Below are 19,505 nucleotides of genomic sequence, written 5' to 3'. Positions count from 1 at the left end.
TATCGATAGCTGCAGCTGTCGGAATGGTCAGGCAAACTGACCATTCATACATTGCCCAGCTTATCGGCTCTGCTATCTTGTAGATAGCGGTTGCGATAATGACTGGGTCGCATAGCACCCATGTCATGTACCGCCCAATCCATCAGTAATACATGGGGTAGAAGCGCTGGTACCACTTCACCCCCATATTGACACTTAATACATCTGCCCCAATATTCGATATCTGCTGGAGCCAAATTAAAGTCTGTTTACGGAGTGTAAATGGCTGTGTGCGCTCACAAAGTGAGGAATGCTCTACAAAATGAAATCCAATTTTAGTATTGCTACACAATAATAGGCAATCTTCGAACATTGCGAGAAAACCACTTGCTCCGCCCCAACTTCTTCTATTGGTCGGTGCAAATCTCCACTCCTCTGCGTAGGCCACCACTTTGGCAAAACAACCATGTTTGGTTGAAATCTGGGTCCACCAACACAAATCGATGCGTTTCATATCACCTCTGCTCATTGGCTATAGTGTGCATTGTAGGTGAGGCAGTGGAAACAGTTTTATTTATGTGTATTTTGTCCTACTCTCTTCCAGCCAGAATAAAATGGCTGTCATCAGATCCACAGATCATATCAGAAGGCCTCTACGCAATTGCTGTGGTTCTGAGCTTCTCCAGGATTGCCTATATTCTCCCGGCTAATGAAAGCTTTGGACCTCTGCAGATATCACTAGGAAGGACTGTAAAAGACATCTTTAAGTTTATGGTGATATTTATCATGGTGTTTGTGGCCTTTATGATTGGAATGTTTAACCTGTATTCTTACTACCTTGGAGCTAAACAAAATGATGCCTTTACCACGTAAGTTTTTCTTTTATTAGTTAAAATGTTCTTCTACAAACTTTTTTGTTTGTACTCTTCCTTTTAAAGGGACACAAACTCTGTTTATCATTTTCCCTTTGTACAGTATTTGACTGATGCAGATCTTAAAGATGTGTCTAAACACATCTTACTACCTTGCGTGTTAAATAGCCCTTCTAGACGGTATGCAGTCAGGATGCCGACGATCTAAATGCCGACCGTCAGCATCCCGACTGTCTAATACCGGCAAGGGTCTAATGACAGGCGACGAAATCCCGACGCCTGTCATTTTACCTACACCGGGAGCCCGACCCCCGGCATCCCGATTGAGGGTAAGCCGGGCACGGACAGACGCGGGGGTTTAGGTTAGGGACTCCCGGGGGGGACAGGGTTAGGCACCCTCAGGAGGGTTAGGGTTAGGCACCCCCCTGGGAGACTTAGGTTTAGGCTGCTGGGAAGGGGGGGTTAGGTTTAGGCACTTACAGGAGGGGTTAGGGTTAGGCACTTTGGGGGGAGGTTAGGGTTAGGCACCCCTAAGGGACGGTTAGGGGGGGTTAGGTTAGTTAGTACTTACCTTAGCTGCTGTTGGGATCTTCACTGGTGCCAGGCTTCCGGCGTCGGGATTTCAACCGCCGGATGCATGCGCCCGGTGGTATTTCACTCCGATCCCTTCTAGACACGCTATGCCAAGGCATGGCTCGGTATCGCTGAGTGTCTTTTCGTACAACGTTTTACTTTCAAAAGTGTTTTATTCACAAAGCAGTGCAAATACAATGCACACTCAGCTTCTGCTGATTAAAATTATGTGCGGCGTGCTTACAATATGTTGTCAAACTGCGGCTATATCTGCATGTGAAATGCTACCTTACAGTATCACAGATGCTGACACTGTAACGTAGCATTTGACATGCAGATATAACGCAGACGCACACATAACATAGGCATACCGCATATTATTTTAATCAGCAGAAGCTGCTTGTGCGTCCTATTTGCAACACTTTGCAAACAAGACTTGTCTGAAGGTAACAACTTGCTCGAAACAATGCTTGTCGCTACCAAGTCGCACGGCGCTCATGTGTAACTAGCACTTCTCCAATCATCCAGACTTCTCTGGCTATAGAAGTGAGACTTATGATGGATATGTAGCATATAACAAACACTTTGGAGGATAATCAAAACTGACCAATGAATCACTTATAGTAATCTGGTCATTAAATCTTATTTTCTTCCATGTCAGATGGTCTCTGCTCGGTTCTCCAATGAAACAAAAATAATTGGTGTCATTGTCTAATATACACATACAGTATAGAATATCGTCTGTGTCTTGTGAATTAATGCCGGTAACACTCATCCAATCTCTCATTCATGTCATCCCCGTGTGTTATGGCTCCATCAGCTTCTATATTAAATTGGCTAAAAAATATGAGCATCAGTAAGAATCCGCAGATCATAACAGCGCTGGGCTTGTAGTCAGTATAGTGCCAGGAATGTACAAAGATGAAAAGTTAGAGATATGTTTATGACATGGACAGGCCCTGCGTGATGTCAAATAACACAAAGTATTGGCAACATTAAAATGAATCATTAAGACATGCTAGATATAAATGAAGTGTCTAATGTTAAAAATGAATCTTAAAAAATAAATATATTGCAGATTTAGGGCCTGCGGTATGTTCTGTGTGCGTCTGCGGGTGCATCTGCATGCGAAATGCTACGTTAGTGTCACAGCCGCTGGCACTGTAACGTAGCATTTCACATGCAGGTACACCCGCAGTCGCACATAGAATCTTGGCATGCCACATATCATTTTAATTAGCAGAAGCTGCTTGTTCCTCCTATTCGCATCACTTTATGAATGACACGTTTAAAGGTAGAATTTGCATGAAAAGACGCTTGGCGTTACTAAGTCGCATAGCGCTCACGTGACTTTTTAAGTGCATACACACTAGACGATATTTTACACGACTCGCCCGATTTCGATGCATCGGAATGACAAATTGCGTACGCACCAAACAATATGTTGTTCGGATCTGCATGATGCTGCATGCACGGATCAGAGAGATCCGTCATGCATGCATCAAGGCACTGATGCCCGCATGGATCAGTGCGATCCGTGCGGCAAGCATATGTGACAAAAGACACAGATGCACAGATGGATCAGTGAGATCCGTCTATGCATTTGTGTTAAAAAAATGAATACAAAGTGAAAAGCATAACCAGCCCCAAGCTTTTGTGACCCAATACTGGTTGTGCTAAATTCAGGGGACAAACAACCCGGGCTATCAGCCTAGGCCTGGGGTGCCCTGGAGAGGGGGGCCCCTTTATTGGGGGTTCCCCAGGGATCCCTGGCCTGGACTGACTAGTGGTCAGGGATAATGCTTTGACTGGGGGACCCATTGAAAAGGCTCCCCTGGCTGTAGCATTACCCCCCCACTAGAAAAAGTTCGGTGCTGGTTCTGGTAAATACAGGGGAACCCTATGCATTTTTTTTCCCCTGTATTTCCAGAACCAGGACCGGATCAGAGCCCAGTGCTGGTTGCACTAAATACAGGGGACCCCTACGCCGTTTGTCCCCTGTATTTAGCACAAACAGTACTGGGTCACAAAAGCCTGGGGCTGTTTGAGCTTTGGGGGATGCATAGACGGATCTCACTGATCCGTCCATGCGTCTTTGTCTAACTTGCATGCATCACAGATCTCCCTGTTCAGTGCAAGCATCTGTGTCTCTGCTATTGTGTACGATCTAAAGATCGGCAAATCATTAGATCGTGCATGATAGATCTTTTGTGACATCATGCAGCTTTTGCTGCAAATTGTGTCCTGGAGTGCCGGGGAGCTGCCAAGGAGTGTTCAAGGGAAATTGCTGACGATATCGCATCATGAGCACATCGTCTAGTGTGTAGGCACCTTTAATGCACGGAGGTAAGATGTATGTGGACACATCTGTATGTATTATATATAAACTAAACTAATAAGTGAAAAGAAGCTAACACCACTTCAGTAGGGTCCAAACCTGTACATGTTATATTTCTGCACATTTTAACCCACAACTAAAATGTATTTGCTGAATACAGTGGATTAAAAAAAACAACTAAGAAAAAAACCGTTTTTGGTGTACCAAAGGGTAACTAAGGAAAAGGAAATGTTTGGTCACTCTTCCAATTCATGCACCAATCAATACTTTTGTGTTTTAAGTTCTCGAAATTTATTTGGCTTGTTAGACCTTAGGCTGGGTACACACTTAAACGATATTGGCCTGATTTGTCATTTCCGGGCAACTACGGAATGACAAATCGGGCATATCGTTAAGTGAGTATTCCCGATTTGCGCGCTCCCGCAGTCACATGCAATATCATTTGGTTGACCATGCTGCATGGCCAACTAGAAGATATTGTGTACGATGCGTCCTACATTGCACCGTCGCCCTTGCCAATGCAGGGTCCCGTCTCCTGTCGGTTCGATCGGTTACACATCGTTCTGATGTGTAGCCGGCCTTAGATTGAGTTAGGTGACGACAATGAACATTACTGATGAATTATTAACTCTGATTTCCCGCAGAAGAAGTTTATAATCTGATCTTTTTTTTGTTTTCTCTTTTAAGAGTTGAAGAAAGTTTTAAGACTTTGTTCTGGGCCATTTTTGGACTTTCTGAAGTGAAATCAGTTGTCATCAACTATGGACACAAGTTTATAGAAAATATTGGTTATGTCCTATATGGGGTATACAATGTTACTATGGTAATTGTCCTATTAAACATGCTTATTGCAATGATCAACAACTCCTTCCAAGAGATAGAGGTAAGCATGGAATGCACCAACTGGTCTTCTGCAAACTATTCCAAATTATTATCAGGTGAAACTTGTTATAACATAAACTTATAACCTAATACTCGTTTGTCTTCACATTCAATTTTTACCAAAATTGATCCCACAATGGTCTAACTCAGGGGTAGCCAACCTTGGTCCTCGAGAGCTACTAATGTTTCACGTTTTCCAGACCACCTAGCTGATACACAGGTGTATTCACTACTCTCTAACACATTTGAAAAGATCCACAGGTGGAGCTAATTATTTCACTTGCGATTCTGTGAGGAGACCTGGAAAACCTGGATTATTTTTCGGGACACATCAGTTCCCGAAAAAAAACCCCTGATAAGTGCTGTTGTCAGGCCGACTTCGGGGCTAATTGGATAACCCCGGGCGAGCTAATTAGCCGTGGTAATTTACCGCGGCTAATTGGATATGGCCCTAAGTATTAGAACAGTTAGAGGGAAATTCAGTTTTCAGTAATGGTGAAAAGTACCTTTCGCAATAGTAGGGCGAAGGCAGGGTTTTAATGAGCCCTGTGTCAGCCCTGCCTCCCAACTTGTCATATAATGATGTCACAACAAGGGGGCGGGGCTACTGGACCAGGGAGAAGTTGAGAGCACTGGGACTGGTGAGTGGCTCTGGATGGCTCTTCGGCAGCTTGCCGATAGGACTAGTAGGGGCTGAACATACGGAGTGTCCTAAAGGTGCTCCAGGCATCAACTGCAGGGGGATAGTGTTGACCTCGAGGCCCTGTGCCCTGGACGGCGACACTGCTCATCCACCCCTACAGTAGTTACTGAACTGGGTGAAGGCACTTTGCAACCAGTATCATAGATGTGCACAGTTAAATTAGCTATGTTGGCTTAACGTAATATAAGGTCCCTGTGGCATATATCCCTCCCAAGTGACTGGTTACATCAATTACTACAGTTACACCACTAAATTTAGACACATATAGTGGGTAACAAATGTCAAGTATGACTATGTATATAACTGAATCAGAGACATTAATAACAAAAAAGCAGCGCTGGTTATCCTTGATATTAGTCTATTTAATAGAACATAAAAGGTTTAAATTTCACATACAAAAGACACATTAATACATATATATCTCTAAAATCAAATGGACTTAATTACTACATATCAATCACATCATATAGTAAATGATCCCATAAATATCAGGCTGGGGATGTTCTTTAATCTCAGATCTGCTGTAAATTGCAATACTAAGTCCCGGAAAGCAGTTATCCAAATATTGTAAATGTCTATCCTGCAAAGGTGATCTCAATAGCAGTATCTCAGCTTGGTAAATAGTATTATAACTGTTGTATACAGTCTTTTTTACTTAGATGTGAAGAAATGAATCAGACTGCCTTTAACAGCATCAATTCAGGCTCTATTAGACAGTGGAGTCCGGGGCGTCCCACAGCAACTTCACAAATCTACTCAAGTACTCCAGCCGGCTATGCTCCGTACTGCGGGAATAAGGTCTGGGGTGATGGTATTTCCTCCACGGTGATTAACTCACTAGTCGCACCCGGTAAAGTGTGGTTGTGAGCGCAGCTCCCAGTGCTGCTTATAGTAGGATCGCACTTTCCGTCTGGTGTCCAACCGTATCAAAGTACATAAACACAGTGCACCAACAGTGTGTACAGGCCCCTGTTCAGTTCAACATCAGCTGCAGCATAAATTACAGCAACGGCAGCTGGAGTATTAGTGGCAATAGGTTTTCCTCATCCAAATACACACTCAGGATAGTGCTGTGCGAATCCACCAGCTCCACAATGGTCATAGACAGGGACAGCAATGCGTTTTGTCTACTCTGTAGACTTTTTCAAGCTTACCGTATTTTATGCTGCGGAAATACCATCACCCCAGCCCTTATTCCCGCAGTACGGAGCATAGACGGCTGGAGTACGTATGAAGATTTGTGAAGCTGCTGGGGGACGCCTCGGACTCCACTGTCTAATAGAGTCTGAATTGATGCTATTAAAGACAGTCTGATTTCATATCTTCACAGCTAAGTATAAAAGACTGTATACAACAGTTATAATACTATTTACAGTACCAAGCTGAGATACTGCTATTGAGATCACCTTTGCAGGATAGACATTTACAATATTTGGATAACTGCTTTCCGGGATTTAGTACTGCAATTTACAGCAGATCTGAGATTAAAGAACATCCCCAGCCTGATATTTATGGGATCATTTACTATATGATGTGATTGATATGTAGTAATTAAGTCCATTTGATTTTAGAAATATATATGTATTAATGTGTCTTTTGAATGTGAAATTGAAATATTATATGTTCAAATCAGGGGTGGGGAGCCTTTTTTCTGCCGAAGGCCATTTTGATATATATAACATTATTTGAGGGCCTGGTTTAGGCCATGCGGCCCCCCCCCCCCCCCTCGCACATCACATGTGGGCAGGCCACAATCACCGGTGATTGCGATTGCAGCAATGCAATGGGGAGCTGTAAGGGCAGCAGTGTGACCATCTAAAGGGGATGTAGTTTGGAGCCGACGGTCTAAATGCCGGCCGCCAGCTTCCAGACTCTCTAATCCCAGCGTGGTACTAAAAACTCGACGCCGGTCATAAACCATAAGCCGGAAGACCGACGCCCGGCATACCGAACGAGGGTAAGCCGGACGCCGGGCACAGACAGCCACGGGGGGTGAGGGTTAGGGTTAGGCACCCCCGGGGGGAGGTTAGGGTTAGGCACCACCCCCCGGGGGGACTTAGGTTTATGCAGCGGGGAAGGGGGGGTTAGGTTTAGGCACTTAGAGGGGGGATTAGGGTTAGGCACTTGGGGGGGAGGTTAGGGTTAGGCACCCCTAAGGGAGGGTTAGGGGGGGGGAAATTAGGTTAGCGATACTTACCTTAGGGACGATTGGGATCTTCACCCTTGTCGGGCTGCCGCTGTCGGGATTTGAACCATGCGGCCGGCGGTAATACCTACTACACCCATCTGAAACATCACAATGATCCTCCAGGTGGCACTGCTGCATAGATTCTGGCTGCAGTGTGCCATTCTAGGCACCCTGCTAGTCAAATGAGGCCAGCAGAAAAAAGCTCTGATGGCCAGGCCAAATGATACCGAGGGCCTTATAAGGCCCCCTGGCAGGAGGTTCCCCATTCCTGTATTAAATAGACTAATATCAAGTGTAACCAGCGTTGCATTTTGTTATTAATATGTCTGATTCAGTTAGATACATTCTTGACATTTGTTACTTTGTGATTATTGTGGGGCAGCAAATCCCCTGGAATTTTATGCTGCAGGTGCACTCAATTATTGACTGAATTCAGTTATCTAACGCAGACTTTTCTTTTCTTTTACATATACTGTAAGCGGGTGGTTATGTCCCCATTAACCCCTCTCAGCAATCCTATTGTGTACCACTAATATACTAATTGATAATGATGTATTAATACTATTTTATATTACTGATTCCCTTTGTTCATATTCACTATCATGTTAATGCTGATATATTTAAATTACAGATCTCAGTAAATTAAATAAAAGATGGTACAGTACATTATTAAGGAAACACTGAAACATGAGTCACTAAGTTGATGCACAGACATCATTCAGTGTAGGCCCTTACCAAAAAAGGTTAGGAGTCCATGGACTACAGTTTGGAGAGCCTGGAAGCCTGCCTAGCTTTTTAACATTTGACTTTCTCTGAATGACGGATCCGAATTTGAGCATCCTCATCCATCCCACAGCACATGTTGGCAGTAAATAGTGTATGTAAATAATATTTGATAGATATGAAGCCCCATTTATCAGTGCAGAGGTCTGTGAGATCCGAGGAGTCTCCTGTAGCCAGGAAGGAGGGCTTCCAGCCATTCGGCACCCCTTGTTTGCCAAAGCAGCATGGCTCTAGTGTGCATCATTGCAGCATGTTGCAGACTGCCCCAACTATACAGTATATAGTACAATTATACAGAAAGCTGCTTTATTTCCCATACATGGCAATCTAATGTGACATTAACGGGGGGAAATGCCAAGCCTTAGGAGAAAGATACATTGGAGAAATATAATGGCTTCTATGTACTAAGGGGCCTATGTGCTAGCCTTGGAGAGAGATAAGTGGATTGAGATAAAGTGCTAACCAATCAGCTCCTAACTGTCATTTTTCAGTGATAGTTAGGAACTACTTGGTTGGTACTTTATCACCATCCACTTAATACATAGACCCCTGAGCCTTGGAGAGAGATAAAGTGGAGAGAGATAAATGACAAACAAATCCGCTCCTAACTGGCACTTTACAGGCTGTGTTTGAAAAATTAGTTAGGAGCTGATTGATTGGTACTTTAACTCTGTCCACTTTATCTCTCTCCAAGGCTTAGTACATAGGGGGCAAAGTACAAACCAATCAGCTCCTAACTAATTTTACAATTTTACAGACATTGGGCCAGATGTATGAAGCTCTGAAAAATGATAATGTGGAGAGTGATAAACGACCAACCAATCAGATCCCAACTGTCATTTTTCAAACACAGCCTGTAACATGACAGTTGGGAGCTGAGTGGCTGCTCGTTTATCACTCTGCACTTTATCACTTGACCAGAGCTTAGTACATGTCCCCCTTTGTTTGAAAAATGACAGTAAGGAGCTGATTGGTTGGTACTTTATCTTGCTCCACGTTATCTTTCTACAAGGCACAAGCTGGCCATACACGCTACAATTATCTGGGTGATCCGCCCGATATCCGCAGATCGCCCCGATAATTGTAGCGTGTGTGCGGGTAACCGAGTGTTAAATATTGCTTGGTCGGGCATGCCGGATTGTCCAGCATGCCCGTCCGATGCGGTATTTAACAGGTAAACTGTCGGCCGTATCGGGCAGTGTGTGCCCAGCCGCGGCCGACAGACGGACATTCCTGTGTTCCTGACCCATGGAAGGAACAGGGAAATGTCTCCTCCCCCAGGGGTGGAGTGCAGATATCGGGCTGATACACTGTGAGAAATCTCAAAGTGTATGCCGCGGACATCTGCGGCTGGCAGGCTGCCAGATAAAATGTCTGTCGGTTTGACAGGCATTTTATCTGTCTGTGTATGCCCAGCTTTAGTACATCTCCCCCTTAATGTCAGATTAGATTGCAATGTATGGGAAATAAAGCAGGTTTCTCTCCAAGGCTTAGTACATCTAATGTACCCCTAAGCGGGCCGCCATCAGGGGGGGACTGCCGGGCCTGTAGTCCCGGGTCCGGAGAGAGAGGGGGCCCAGATGTCAGTGGTGGGGATGAATCATTAATTTACTGGCAGCCAGGGAGAAGAAACAGCACGCAGGCAGCATTCCACAAGTTGCCAGCCACAAGCCAATCACAGCTCGCGGACCGGCAGCCAATCAGGAGCGGCCAATCAGTAGCGGCCTCTCCTGATTTGCTGCTGGTCCGCGAGCTGTGATTGGCTCGTGTCAACGCCGTATTTAAAATGATGCAGGCGCTGTTTCTTCTCCCTGGCTGCCGATGCAATCCACAACGCTGACATCCAGGCCTGGTTTTCTCCATGCCTGACTGGCTGCCAGTGACAGGTAAGCATACTGACCCTTCCCTGCACCCGCTTTATAGTCCAGCCATGTCTGTCCTCCCCCCCCCAGTCCAGACAGCCTTCCCTGCCCTATTCCCCCACCTAGTCCAGCCAGCCTTCCCTGCCCTGTGCCCTCCCTAGTCCAGCCAATCATCCCAGCACTGTGCCCTAACCTAATCCAGCCATTCCTCCCAGCCCTGTGCCCTCCCCTAATCCAGCCATTCTTCCCAGCCCTGTGCCCTCCCATAATCCAGCCAGCCCTGTGCCCCCCCCCCATTCAGCCATTCTTCCCAGCCCTGTGCCCTCCCCTAGTCCAGCTAGCCTTCCCAGAACCCTGTGCCCCCACACCTAGTCCAGCCAGCCTTCCCAGCTCTGTGCCCACCATCCCGGGGAGGGGGGCCCTGCCTATTTTGTTAGTACCAGGCCCCATCATTTCTGATGGCAGCCCTGCCCCTAAGAGACAGTTTGGATGGCTAAAACTCAGTGAAGACAACTTTATAGGGGTTATCTAATAGAGCCTGAGCGCATCTATAAAGCGGCAATAATGTAAATGGCAAAACCAGCCTGGTGTTACCTTTTGAATTGTTGCCGCTTTAAATCTGCCGCCGAGATTGAAGGAATCTATACCTATTATGTTATTTGTTTTACTTATACTGTATAGCTTGCAAAGTATAAATGCATTAACACTTTAAGCAGGCTAAATGTTTAGTCTAAGGATTCCAAACTGTTTGCCCAACTGCTAATTGATATAAAGATCCTATTAAACAAGTAATAGAGCATCTTATACTGTACAAATACTACTGCTAATTTAGAGGGAGAGGACCACTAGTCCTTAATGTACACGTTTGACACGCTAAACTTAAATTTTGAAAACTGCATATTAATCAAATATGTATCTAGCATTCTCCAGTCATCCAGACTTCTCTGGCTATAGAAGTGAGACATATGATGGATATGTAGCATATAACAAACACTTTAGGGGATTATCAATATTGCCCAATGTAGTGAATCACTTATAGTAATCTGGTCATTAAACCTTATTTTCTTCCATGTCAGATGGTCTCTGCTCGGTTCTCCAATGAAACAAAAAAAAATTGGTGTCATTGTCTAATATACACATACAGTATAGAATATCGCCTGTGTCTTGTGAATTAATGCCGGTAACACTCATCCAATCTCTCATTCATGTCATCCCCGTTTGTTATGGCTCCATCAGCTTCTATATTAAATTGGCTAAAAAATATGAGCATCAGTAAGAATCCGCAGATCATAACAGCGCTGGGCTTGTAGTCAGTATAGTGCCAGGAATGTACAAAGATGAAAAGTTAGAGATATGTTTATGACATGGACAGGCCCTGCGTGATGTCAAATAACACAAAGTATTGGCAAACGTCTAAAATGAATCATTAGGACATGTTAGATATAAATGAATTGTGTAATGTTAATCTATAAAAAGAAATATATTGCAGATTTAGGGCCTGCGGCAGAGTTGTATATACGCCCGTTTGCGGGCAGAGCGCGTCGTGTTTTCATACTGCGCATGGAGCAGTGTGAACACACATACGAGTGAGCATTTCAGACATATTTCCACTTACATCATTTTTGCACTTTATGCGTGAGAGGTATGGTGACTTGTACGCTCCCCACGGGTAGCGATTCCCGTATTTTCATACCTATGTCTTAATTTACCATCTGTGTCACATCATAACTGCATACAAAGGGGCAGCATTCGCTAAAGGGATTATGTCTTCCTTTCAGTATCCAATAAACAGTAGTAAACTAGGTTTACAGCTGTTTTTCACTGTATTGCTTACACCATCTATAGATTGCCGATAATCGGGAGCTAGGGCCTGATTCAGACCCACTCGCAAGCGCTATGCGCTCGTGAGCAGGTCGATGTTTGGCTACTGCGCATGCGCACGCCGGCTCCGACTTGCGCATGAGCGAGACCCGGCTAGCGACGGGAGCGCCGTTACTCCGGGTCTCGCACCAAAAGGGGGTGGCTGTTGATTTTGATCGACAGCTCGCACCGTTTTGGAGGCGGGCAGGGGGGGTGGCTGGCCAAACGGAGACATTCCCGACGGAACGCCTGCCGCTCGGGGGCGTCCACACTGACATCACGAGTGATGTCAGTGGTGAGCTTCTGGCTCTATTAAGAGCCAGAAGCTGACTGGGGCTTGCGGGAATGAGACCCTACCGCAAGGGTCTCGACGCATGCCCCGATGGTTGAGACCATCGCGACCATCACCTGGCCACTCGCAATAGCTGTGGGTGGTCATCCACAGCTATGCGAGCGGCCCGGAGGCCGCACCAAAAAAACCACTAAAAAAACGCCCTGATTCAGAGCGAGCGTCCGGCTCTGAATCAGGCCCCTATAGTGCAGTCTTTCTGGCCTCAGCAAAGCCTTCCAGGCATTGCCGGGTGAGCGTCGGTCATGTGCATGACTCAGAAACCCGTGGCTGGAAATGTTGAATTTCACAGACCAATCAGGGCTGTAGATTGCTATTGCATGGTAACAATCAGCCAAGTTGCAGACTGTTACCAGTATTGTACTATGAAAATGGCCACTTTTGGATTTGCAGATTTGATCTTTGGATGAAAATGATCTGAGAATCACTGTCACATGTCTGCAATGCATAGGCGCATATTGGGGGATTGGTGAATTGTTAAATCAGGGTCAAACACGCACAATTCATGATTCCTTCATCTCTGATTGCTGATGTAGGGGCCCCTTTAGTTGCATAATCTTTAAGAACATGGAGCTCGTGCCACGTCCCCAATGATTTCTCTACTGTGCAAATCTCCATAAAGATGGCGACAGCGCCATTTTCCTTGTTATTTGTGTAGCACCAGGGCGGGATTCCTTAAACTAAAAAAGTGCAGGCTAAACCCAGCGGCCCACCTGCACTGCATGCCCTGCACCCATTAAAGATAAGCCACTGGTCAGTGATTCTGAACCGTAACCCTCAAGTTTTCCCAACAGGTCATGTTTTCTGTCTGTGGAAGCAGGTGGAATGATTAATGACCCAGCCAAATAGATTAACTCATCTGTGCCTGATTAATGAAATCCCTAAAACATGACCTGATGGTGGTACTGGAAGATTTCAATTGAGAACCCCAGGTCTAGGCCTTGCGGAACCATTGAAAGCCACCTCTGTCCACTGCAGTCCACATAGAGACCACGCAAGTGCATGGTGAAGATAGAAAGATCTTGGTGTATGCCATCAAAGTCATTCACAGGCCACTATAGACAAAAAATGCAAATCTGTACTCCAGATTATGGGCATTGAAGCTTTCCATTGTAGCTTTCTGTACCATAGACGGATGCCACCTTTTTGAAGAACACATAAAAAATAGGCGATAATAAAATATAATTTAATATTGCTGTAGCTTTGCAAAATTACTTTATGACCACCCACAGCTATAACGAGCGTCCATGATGATGGTCGCGATGGTCTTGTCCATCGCGACCATCGGACTTGCGACGGAGACCCTGCGGTAGGGTCTCCCTGCCACAAGGCCTGGAGTGATATTGGCTCTATCAGAGCCAAAATCACTCCCAGTGACATCACTAGTGATGTCAGTGGCGCCGGGTTCAGACGGTAGGCGTTCCCATGGGAACGCCTCCGTCTGGCAGGCACGCCCACCAAAGGGGACGTGCTGTCAATCAACATCGACAGCACGCCCCCTTTGGTGCGAGACCCGGAGCGATGGAAAGTCCGTCGCTCCCCGGGTCTCAAGCATGCGCACGACGGAGCTCCCTCCGTCGTGCGCATGCGCAGTGTGGAACATCGACCCGCTTGCGAGCGTACTGCCGCTCGCTAGCGGGTCTGAATGACCCCCACAATCCAAAGGGCCTGATTCAGAATAGCACTCAATTCACCCGCATTGGGTGCTCGGAAATAAATATTTACCTAAACCTGTAGTCATAGTTGGCTGCCCCTATGCGGCCGCACCATCCTTATCCTTGCGCTTGTGAAAGTAACCACCATCACATTTTGCGTGCCTTTGCACCAGCCCTATCCTTGGCGCAAGCTATCCTTCTGAAATCAGATGGAACCTTGCGTATGCTCACTTCTCCGAATAGCCCAGGATTCCGCCTACACGTAAGCGGAATGGAACACTTATCCTACCTGTGATAGCCTAGGTGCCGCCCAATGGCACCCACTCAGCTGCAAGTGTAGATGTCACCCTTTGCTGCCCAGAGTTTCGCACGCTGGCTCCGACACATGCACAGTTGCTAAAAACCCACAGATGCGCCCGCAAAGCGAGCGGACCCGCGTGAATACGCTGACCGGGATTCTCTGTGTGTTTGTTTCAGGATGACTCTGATGTGGAGTGGAAGTTTGCCAGGGCCAAACTTTGGTTTTCTTACTTTGAGGAGGGGAGGACCCTTCCAGTACCATTCAACTTGGTTCCTAGCCCCAAATCGTTCCTCTACATCGCACTAATGATTAAATCGTTTCTGCATAAGATGTTCTCCTGCCACTCAAAAAGTTTACAGGACGATTCGGAGATGAACAAGGTAAATTTTATTTTTTAAACACAAATTTTATTTTTAATATGCATTTTGTATCTATGCAACATTTTATATTTTATGTTTCTTTGGAAGTCAACACTATTGAAGCTTCGCATTGTAAATTAATTTAGAAAAAAGTAGGGAGAATAGAAGTAATATCTGCGCAATAAAACCAGACATATGCTGCTGATATACTCACTGTGGCAAATGTAACACCACCTACTTGTAAACAATTAAATCATCAACAGATTTAATGAGCGTGAATAGTGCTCTGTCATGGATAAGATGTATGACAATCTACTCTTTTACCCAGTATACCTCCTGTCAGAGGATAGTACACAGACTTATATAAGGGAAACAAAATTTAATATGCATAAAACACATGTGGAATAGGTTAAAAATACATTAAATACATTAAAAATGTGGACAAATAAATCAACTGGCTTGTTCCATATAAGGCCAGTGGTGTGAGCAATTGATGGTAAATCAGCCTTAAATCCAGATTGCAGGTGAGTTAGCATCACACCACATGGCTTGTCTGGTGTAGAGGAGTCTTCAATGAAGAAGATTCTGAGCGCTTGCAAGCGGTTCGATGGTGGGCTCTGCTTCGCGGCTCACTACAAAAGGGGTGGTTGTCGATGTTGATCGACAGCTCGCCCCATTTTGTAGGCGTGGCAGGGGGGTGGCTTCACAAACAGAGGCGTTCCCAAGCGAACGCCTGCCGTTTGTGGGCGGCCCCACTGATATCACCAGGGATGTCAGTGGGAAAGCTTCCGGATCTTTTAGAGCCGGAAGCTCTCTGGGGCTTGCGGCCACGAGACCCTACCACAAGGGTCTCGTCGCAAGCCCCGATGGTCGCGATGGTCTTGAATTCAACACTATAAACTGGAACTCCTTATCACCCTCTTATCTGTCACTTCCCTTACTGTACCCCATTTCTCTCACCTGCAACTCCTCATCACCCTCTTATCTGTCACTCCAATTACTGTACCCCATTTCTGTACCCCATTTCTCTCACCTGGAACTCATTCTCATCGCCCTCTTATCTGTCACTACCCTTACTGTACCCCATTTCTCTCACCTGGAACTCCATCTTATCACCCTCTTATCTGTCACTTCCCTTACTGTACCCCATTTCTCTCACCTGCAACTCCTCATCACCCTCTTATCTGTCACTCCAATTACTGTACCCCATTTCTGTACCCCATTTCTCTCACCTGGAACTCATTCTCATCGCCCTCTTATCTGTCACTACACTTACTGTACCCCATTTCTCTCACCTGGAACTCCTTCTTATCACCCTCTTATCTGTCACTCCAATTACTGTACCCCATTTCTCTCACCTGGAACTCATTCTCATCGCCCTCTTATCTGTCACTACCCTTATTGTACCCCATTTCTCTCACCTGGAACTCCTTCTCATCACCCTATTATCTGTCACTACCCTTACTGTATCCCATTTCTCTCACCTGGAACTCCTTCTCATCACCCTATTATCTGTCACTACCCTTACTGTACCCCATTTCTCTCACCTGGAACTCCTTCTCATCACCCTATTATCTGTCACTACCCTTACTGTACCCCATTTCTCTCACCTGGAACTCCTTCTCATCACCCTCTTATCTGTCACTACCCTTACTGTACCCCATTTTTCTCACCTGGAACTCCTTCTCATCACCCTCTTATCTGTCACTACCCTTATTGTACCCCATTTCTCTCACCTGGAACTCCTTCTCATCACCCTCTTCTCTGTCACTACCCTTACTGTACCCCATTTCTTTCACCTGGAACTCCTTCTTATCACCCTCTTATCTGTCACTACCCTTACTGTACCCCATTTCTCTCACCTAGAACTCCTTCTCATCGCCCTCTTATCTGTCACTACCCTTACTGTACCCCATTTCTCTCACCTGGAACTCCTTCTCATCACCCTGTTATCTGTCATTACCCTTACTGTGCCCCATTTCTCTCACCTGGAACTCCTTCTTATCATCCTCTTATCTGTCACTACCCTTACTGTACCCCATTTCCCTCACCTGGAACTCCATCTCATCGCCCTCTTATCTGTCACTACTCTTACTGTACCCCATTTCTCTCACCTGGAACTCCTTCTCATCACCCTCTGATCTGTCACTACCCTTACTGTACCCCATTTCCCTCACCTGGAACTCCATCTCATCGCCCTCTTATCTGTCACTACTCTTACTGTATCCCATTTCTCTCACCTGGAACTCCTTCTCATCACCCTCTGATCTGTCACTACCCTTACTGTACCCCATTTCTCTCACCTGTAACTCCTTTTCATCACCCTCTTATCTTTTCCTTCCCTTACTGTACCCCATTTCTCTCACCTGGAGTTCCCTCTTATTGCTCACTGCCCCTCTAACCCATGTACAGTATTAACATTCAAGAGTTCCTTATTGTAATTATACAGCGCCAGAGAAGACAAACACGTTCAACAGCCCCCCTCCTCTGACTCTATAATCCCACAATAATAAGTAATACAGGCAGTGATGGCCATGCAGTGTCAGGTGGACCCACCAAGACCCTAGGCTCGTTCCCAGGTGGCCTCATGGGTGATCTAGCTCTGATATTGATGTTCTTTAGCTATTAGCTTCGTAGTTTTATTGCTAAGCAAACCTTTGCTAATATTTAGGTTTAGCTATTTTTCCAGTTAAAAACTAATCATGTGTCTTTCAGTTCTCTCCTATTCTGTACTTTCTGTTTTCAGAGGAGATCAGTATAATCACAACCAGTTCTAAACTTTACAGAATATCTCTCTTTTTTTTCTTTTAAATAAAGCACAATGAGCTTAATTGCATGACTTGTACATTTTACTGCACTGAACTTTTAAACACTGTTGGTCTTAGGAAATGACATCTCCGGGTTTGTGTGCGAATGACGATTGATCACCAATCAGCCGTCCAGCTGTGTTTTTGTGTTCTCTGATGCTATATAATTAAAATTAGGAACTCTTATACAGTATGTAGATACATTGGCTTCACATTGGCCCTACAGGAAAGAGAAGGGGAGGCTGCACAAGAGGGATGGGAGGAACGTAGAGGTACTGCAGGAGAAAAAGGGAGAGGCTGCAGGAGATAGAAGGAGAGGCTGCACAAGAGGGATGGGAGGAACATAGAGGTACTGCAGGAAAAAAAGGGAGAGGCTGCAGGAGATAGAAGGAGATGCTAATGAGGAGAGAAGGGAAGAAAGTTGAACAACTACAGAAAAAAGAAGGGGAGGCTACACAGGAGGGATGGGAGGAAAGTAGAGGCATTGCAGGAGAGAGAAGGGGAGGCTGCACAGGAGGGATGGGAGGAAAGTAGAGACACTGCAGAAGAGAGAAGGGGAGGCTGCTGGAGAGAGAAAGGGAGGCTGCACAGGAGGGAAGGGAGGAAAGTAGAGGCATTGCAGGAGATAGAAGGGGAGGCTGCTGGAGAGAGAAAGGGAGGCTGCCGGAGAGAGAAAGGGAGGCTGCACAGGAGGGATGGGAGGAAAGCAGAGGCATTGCGGGAGAGAGAAGGGGAGGCTGCCGGAGAGAGAAAGGGAGGCTGCACAGGAGGGATGGGAGGAAAGTAGAAGCATTGCAGGAGAGAGAAGGGGAGGCTCCATGAGATAGAAGGAGCGACTATACAATAGGGATGGGAGGAAAGTAGAGACACTGCAGGAGAGAGAAGGGGAGGCTGCACAGGAGGGATGGGAGGAAAGTAGAAGCATTGCAGGAGAGAGAAGGGGAGGCTCGATGAGATAGAAGGAGCGACTATACAATAGGGATGGGAGGAAAGTAGAGACACTGCAGGAGAGAGAAGGGGAGGCTGCACAGGAGGGATGGGAGGAAAGTAGAGACACTGCAGGAGAGAGAAGGGGAGGCTGCCGGAGAGAGAAAGGGAGGCTGCACAGGAGGGATGGGAGGAAAGTAGAGGCATTGCAGGAGAGAGAAGGGGAGGCTCCGTGAGATAGAAGGAGCGACTATACAATAGGGATGGGAGGAAAGTAGAGACACTGCAGGAGAGAGAAGGAGGATGAACAGAGAGGTCTCTAAGGGTGAAACAGTGGGCAGTTAAATTTATACAATATTTTCAATAATTTTGTGGCTCAAACAAAGTTTGTGTTCATACATGAAATTAATTTATGTTTCATTTACACCTTATATACACAGCCTGCAGGTTATTATATACAATATTTTTAATAATTTTGTGCCTTAAACAACGTTTGTGAACACTGAACCATCAAAAAGCAAAGGTTTCACTATCTCAGTCATGCTAAAAAATATCCGTATTTCAGAATATTTGGATATGGGAGACTCAACCTGTAGCAGCACTTCCCTACAATATTCTGTCTATCCCTGTTTTACACTATTCCTCTAAAAAAAAATTTTAATGGTCAATTTTGCTGAAAAGCAACAATTGTAAATGACAATTTCGAATTTCACATTTTTTACAGATGGCCTCAGTGGCTGCGGCTCTGCGTCTGAGTACGCAGTTGCTTTCATTGACCCGCCCGCGACACTCCCATAACGCTCGTAAGACGGACCTTTTTCTGCATTCACTTCTAGTCGTCTCCCAGTCAGCACCCAGAAATGGCCATCGCTTTGCAATAGCATCTCTGTGCATCCACTGTGTAATGTATGCGCCATAGGGGTTTTCCGAAACGATCACGCATGTGCTCAATCGCGCAATTGTTCAGCTACATGTACAGCGTCTCTGAATCAGGCTCACAATGTGCAGAGTGATGTCACTGTAGAAATACTGACAGCCGGTTGCAGCGACAAGCAGAGTAATAACGT

General features: G+C 45.7%; 1 protein-coding gene across 2 annotated transcripts in view; it reads left to right on the top strand.

The window, feature by feature from the left end:
- TRPC6 (transient receptor potential cation channel subfamily C member 6) overlaps nt 1–19,505 on the top strand; it is a 207,613-nt gene that overhangs the window by 171,916 nt on the left and 16,192 nt on the right. For both annotated transcript variants that reach the window (XM_088456733.1, XM_088456734.1), the window contains exons 7-9: nt 584–848; nt 4,450–4,645; nt 14,522–14,725. In XM_088456733.1, the coding sequence (XP_088312859.1) occupies nt 584–848; nt 4,450–4,645; nt 14,522–14,725 (665 nt within the window). The remainder of the gene's footprint in view (nt 1–583; nt 849–4,449; nt 4,646–14,521; nt 14,726–19,505) is intronic.

This window comes from Taudactylus pleione, unplaced genomic scaffold, assembly GCF_031769625.1.
Source record: "Taudactylus pleione unplaced genomic scaffold, aTauple2 ptg000711l, whole genome shotgun sequence".
NCBI lineage: Eukaryota > Metazoa > Chordata > Amphibia > Anura > Myobatrachidae > Taudactylus > Taudactylus pleione.
The sequence above is the reverse complement of the archived record's forward strand: the minus strand, read 5'-3'. Positions and strand labels throughout refer to the sequence as shown.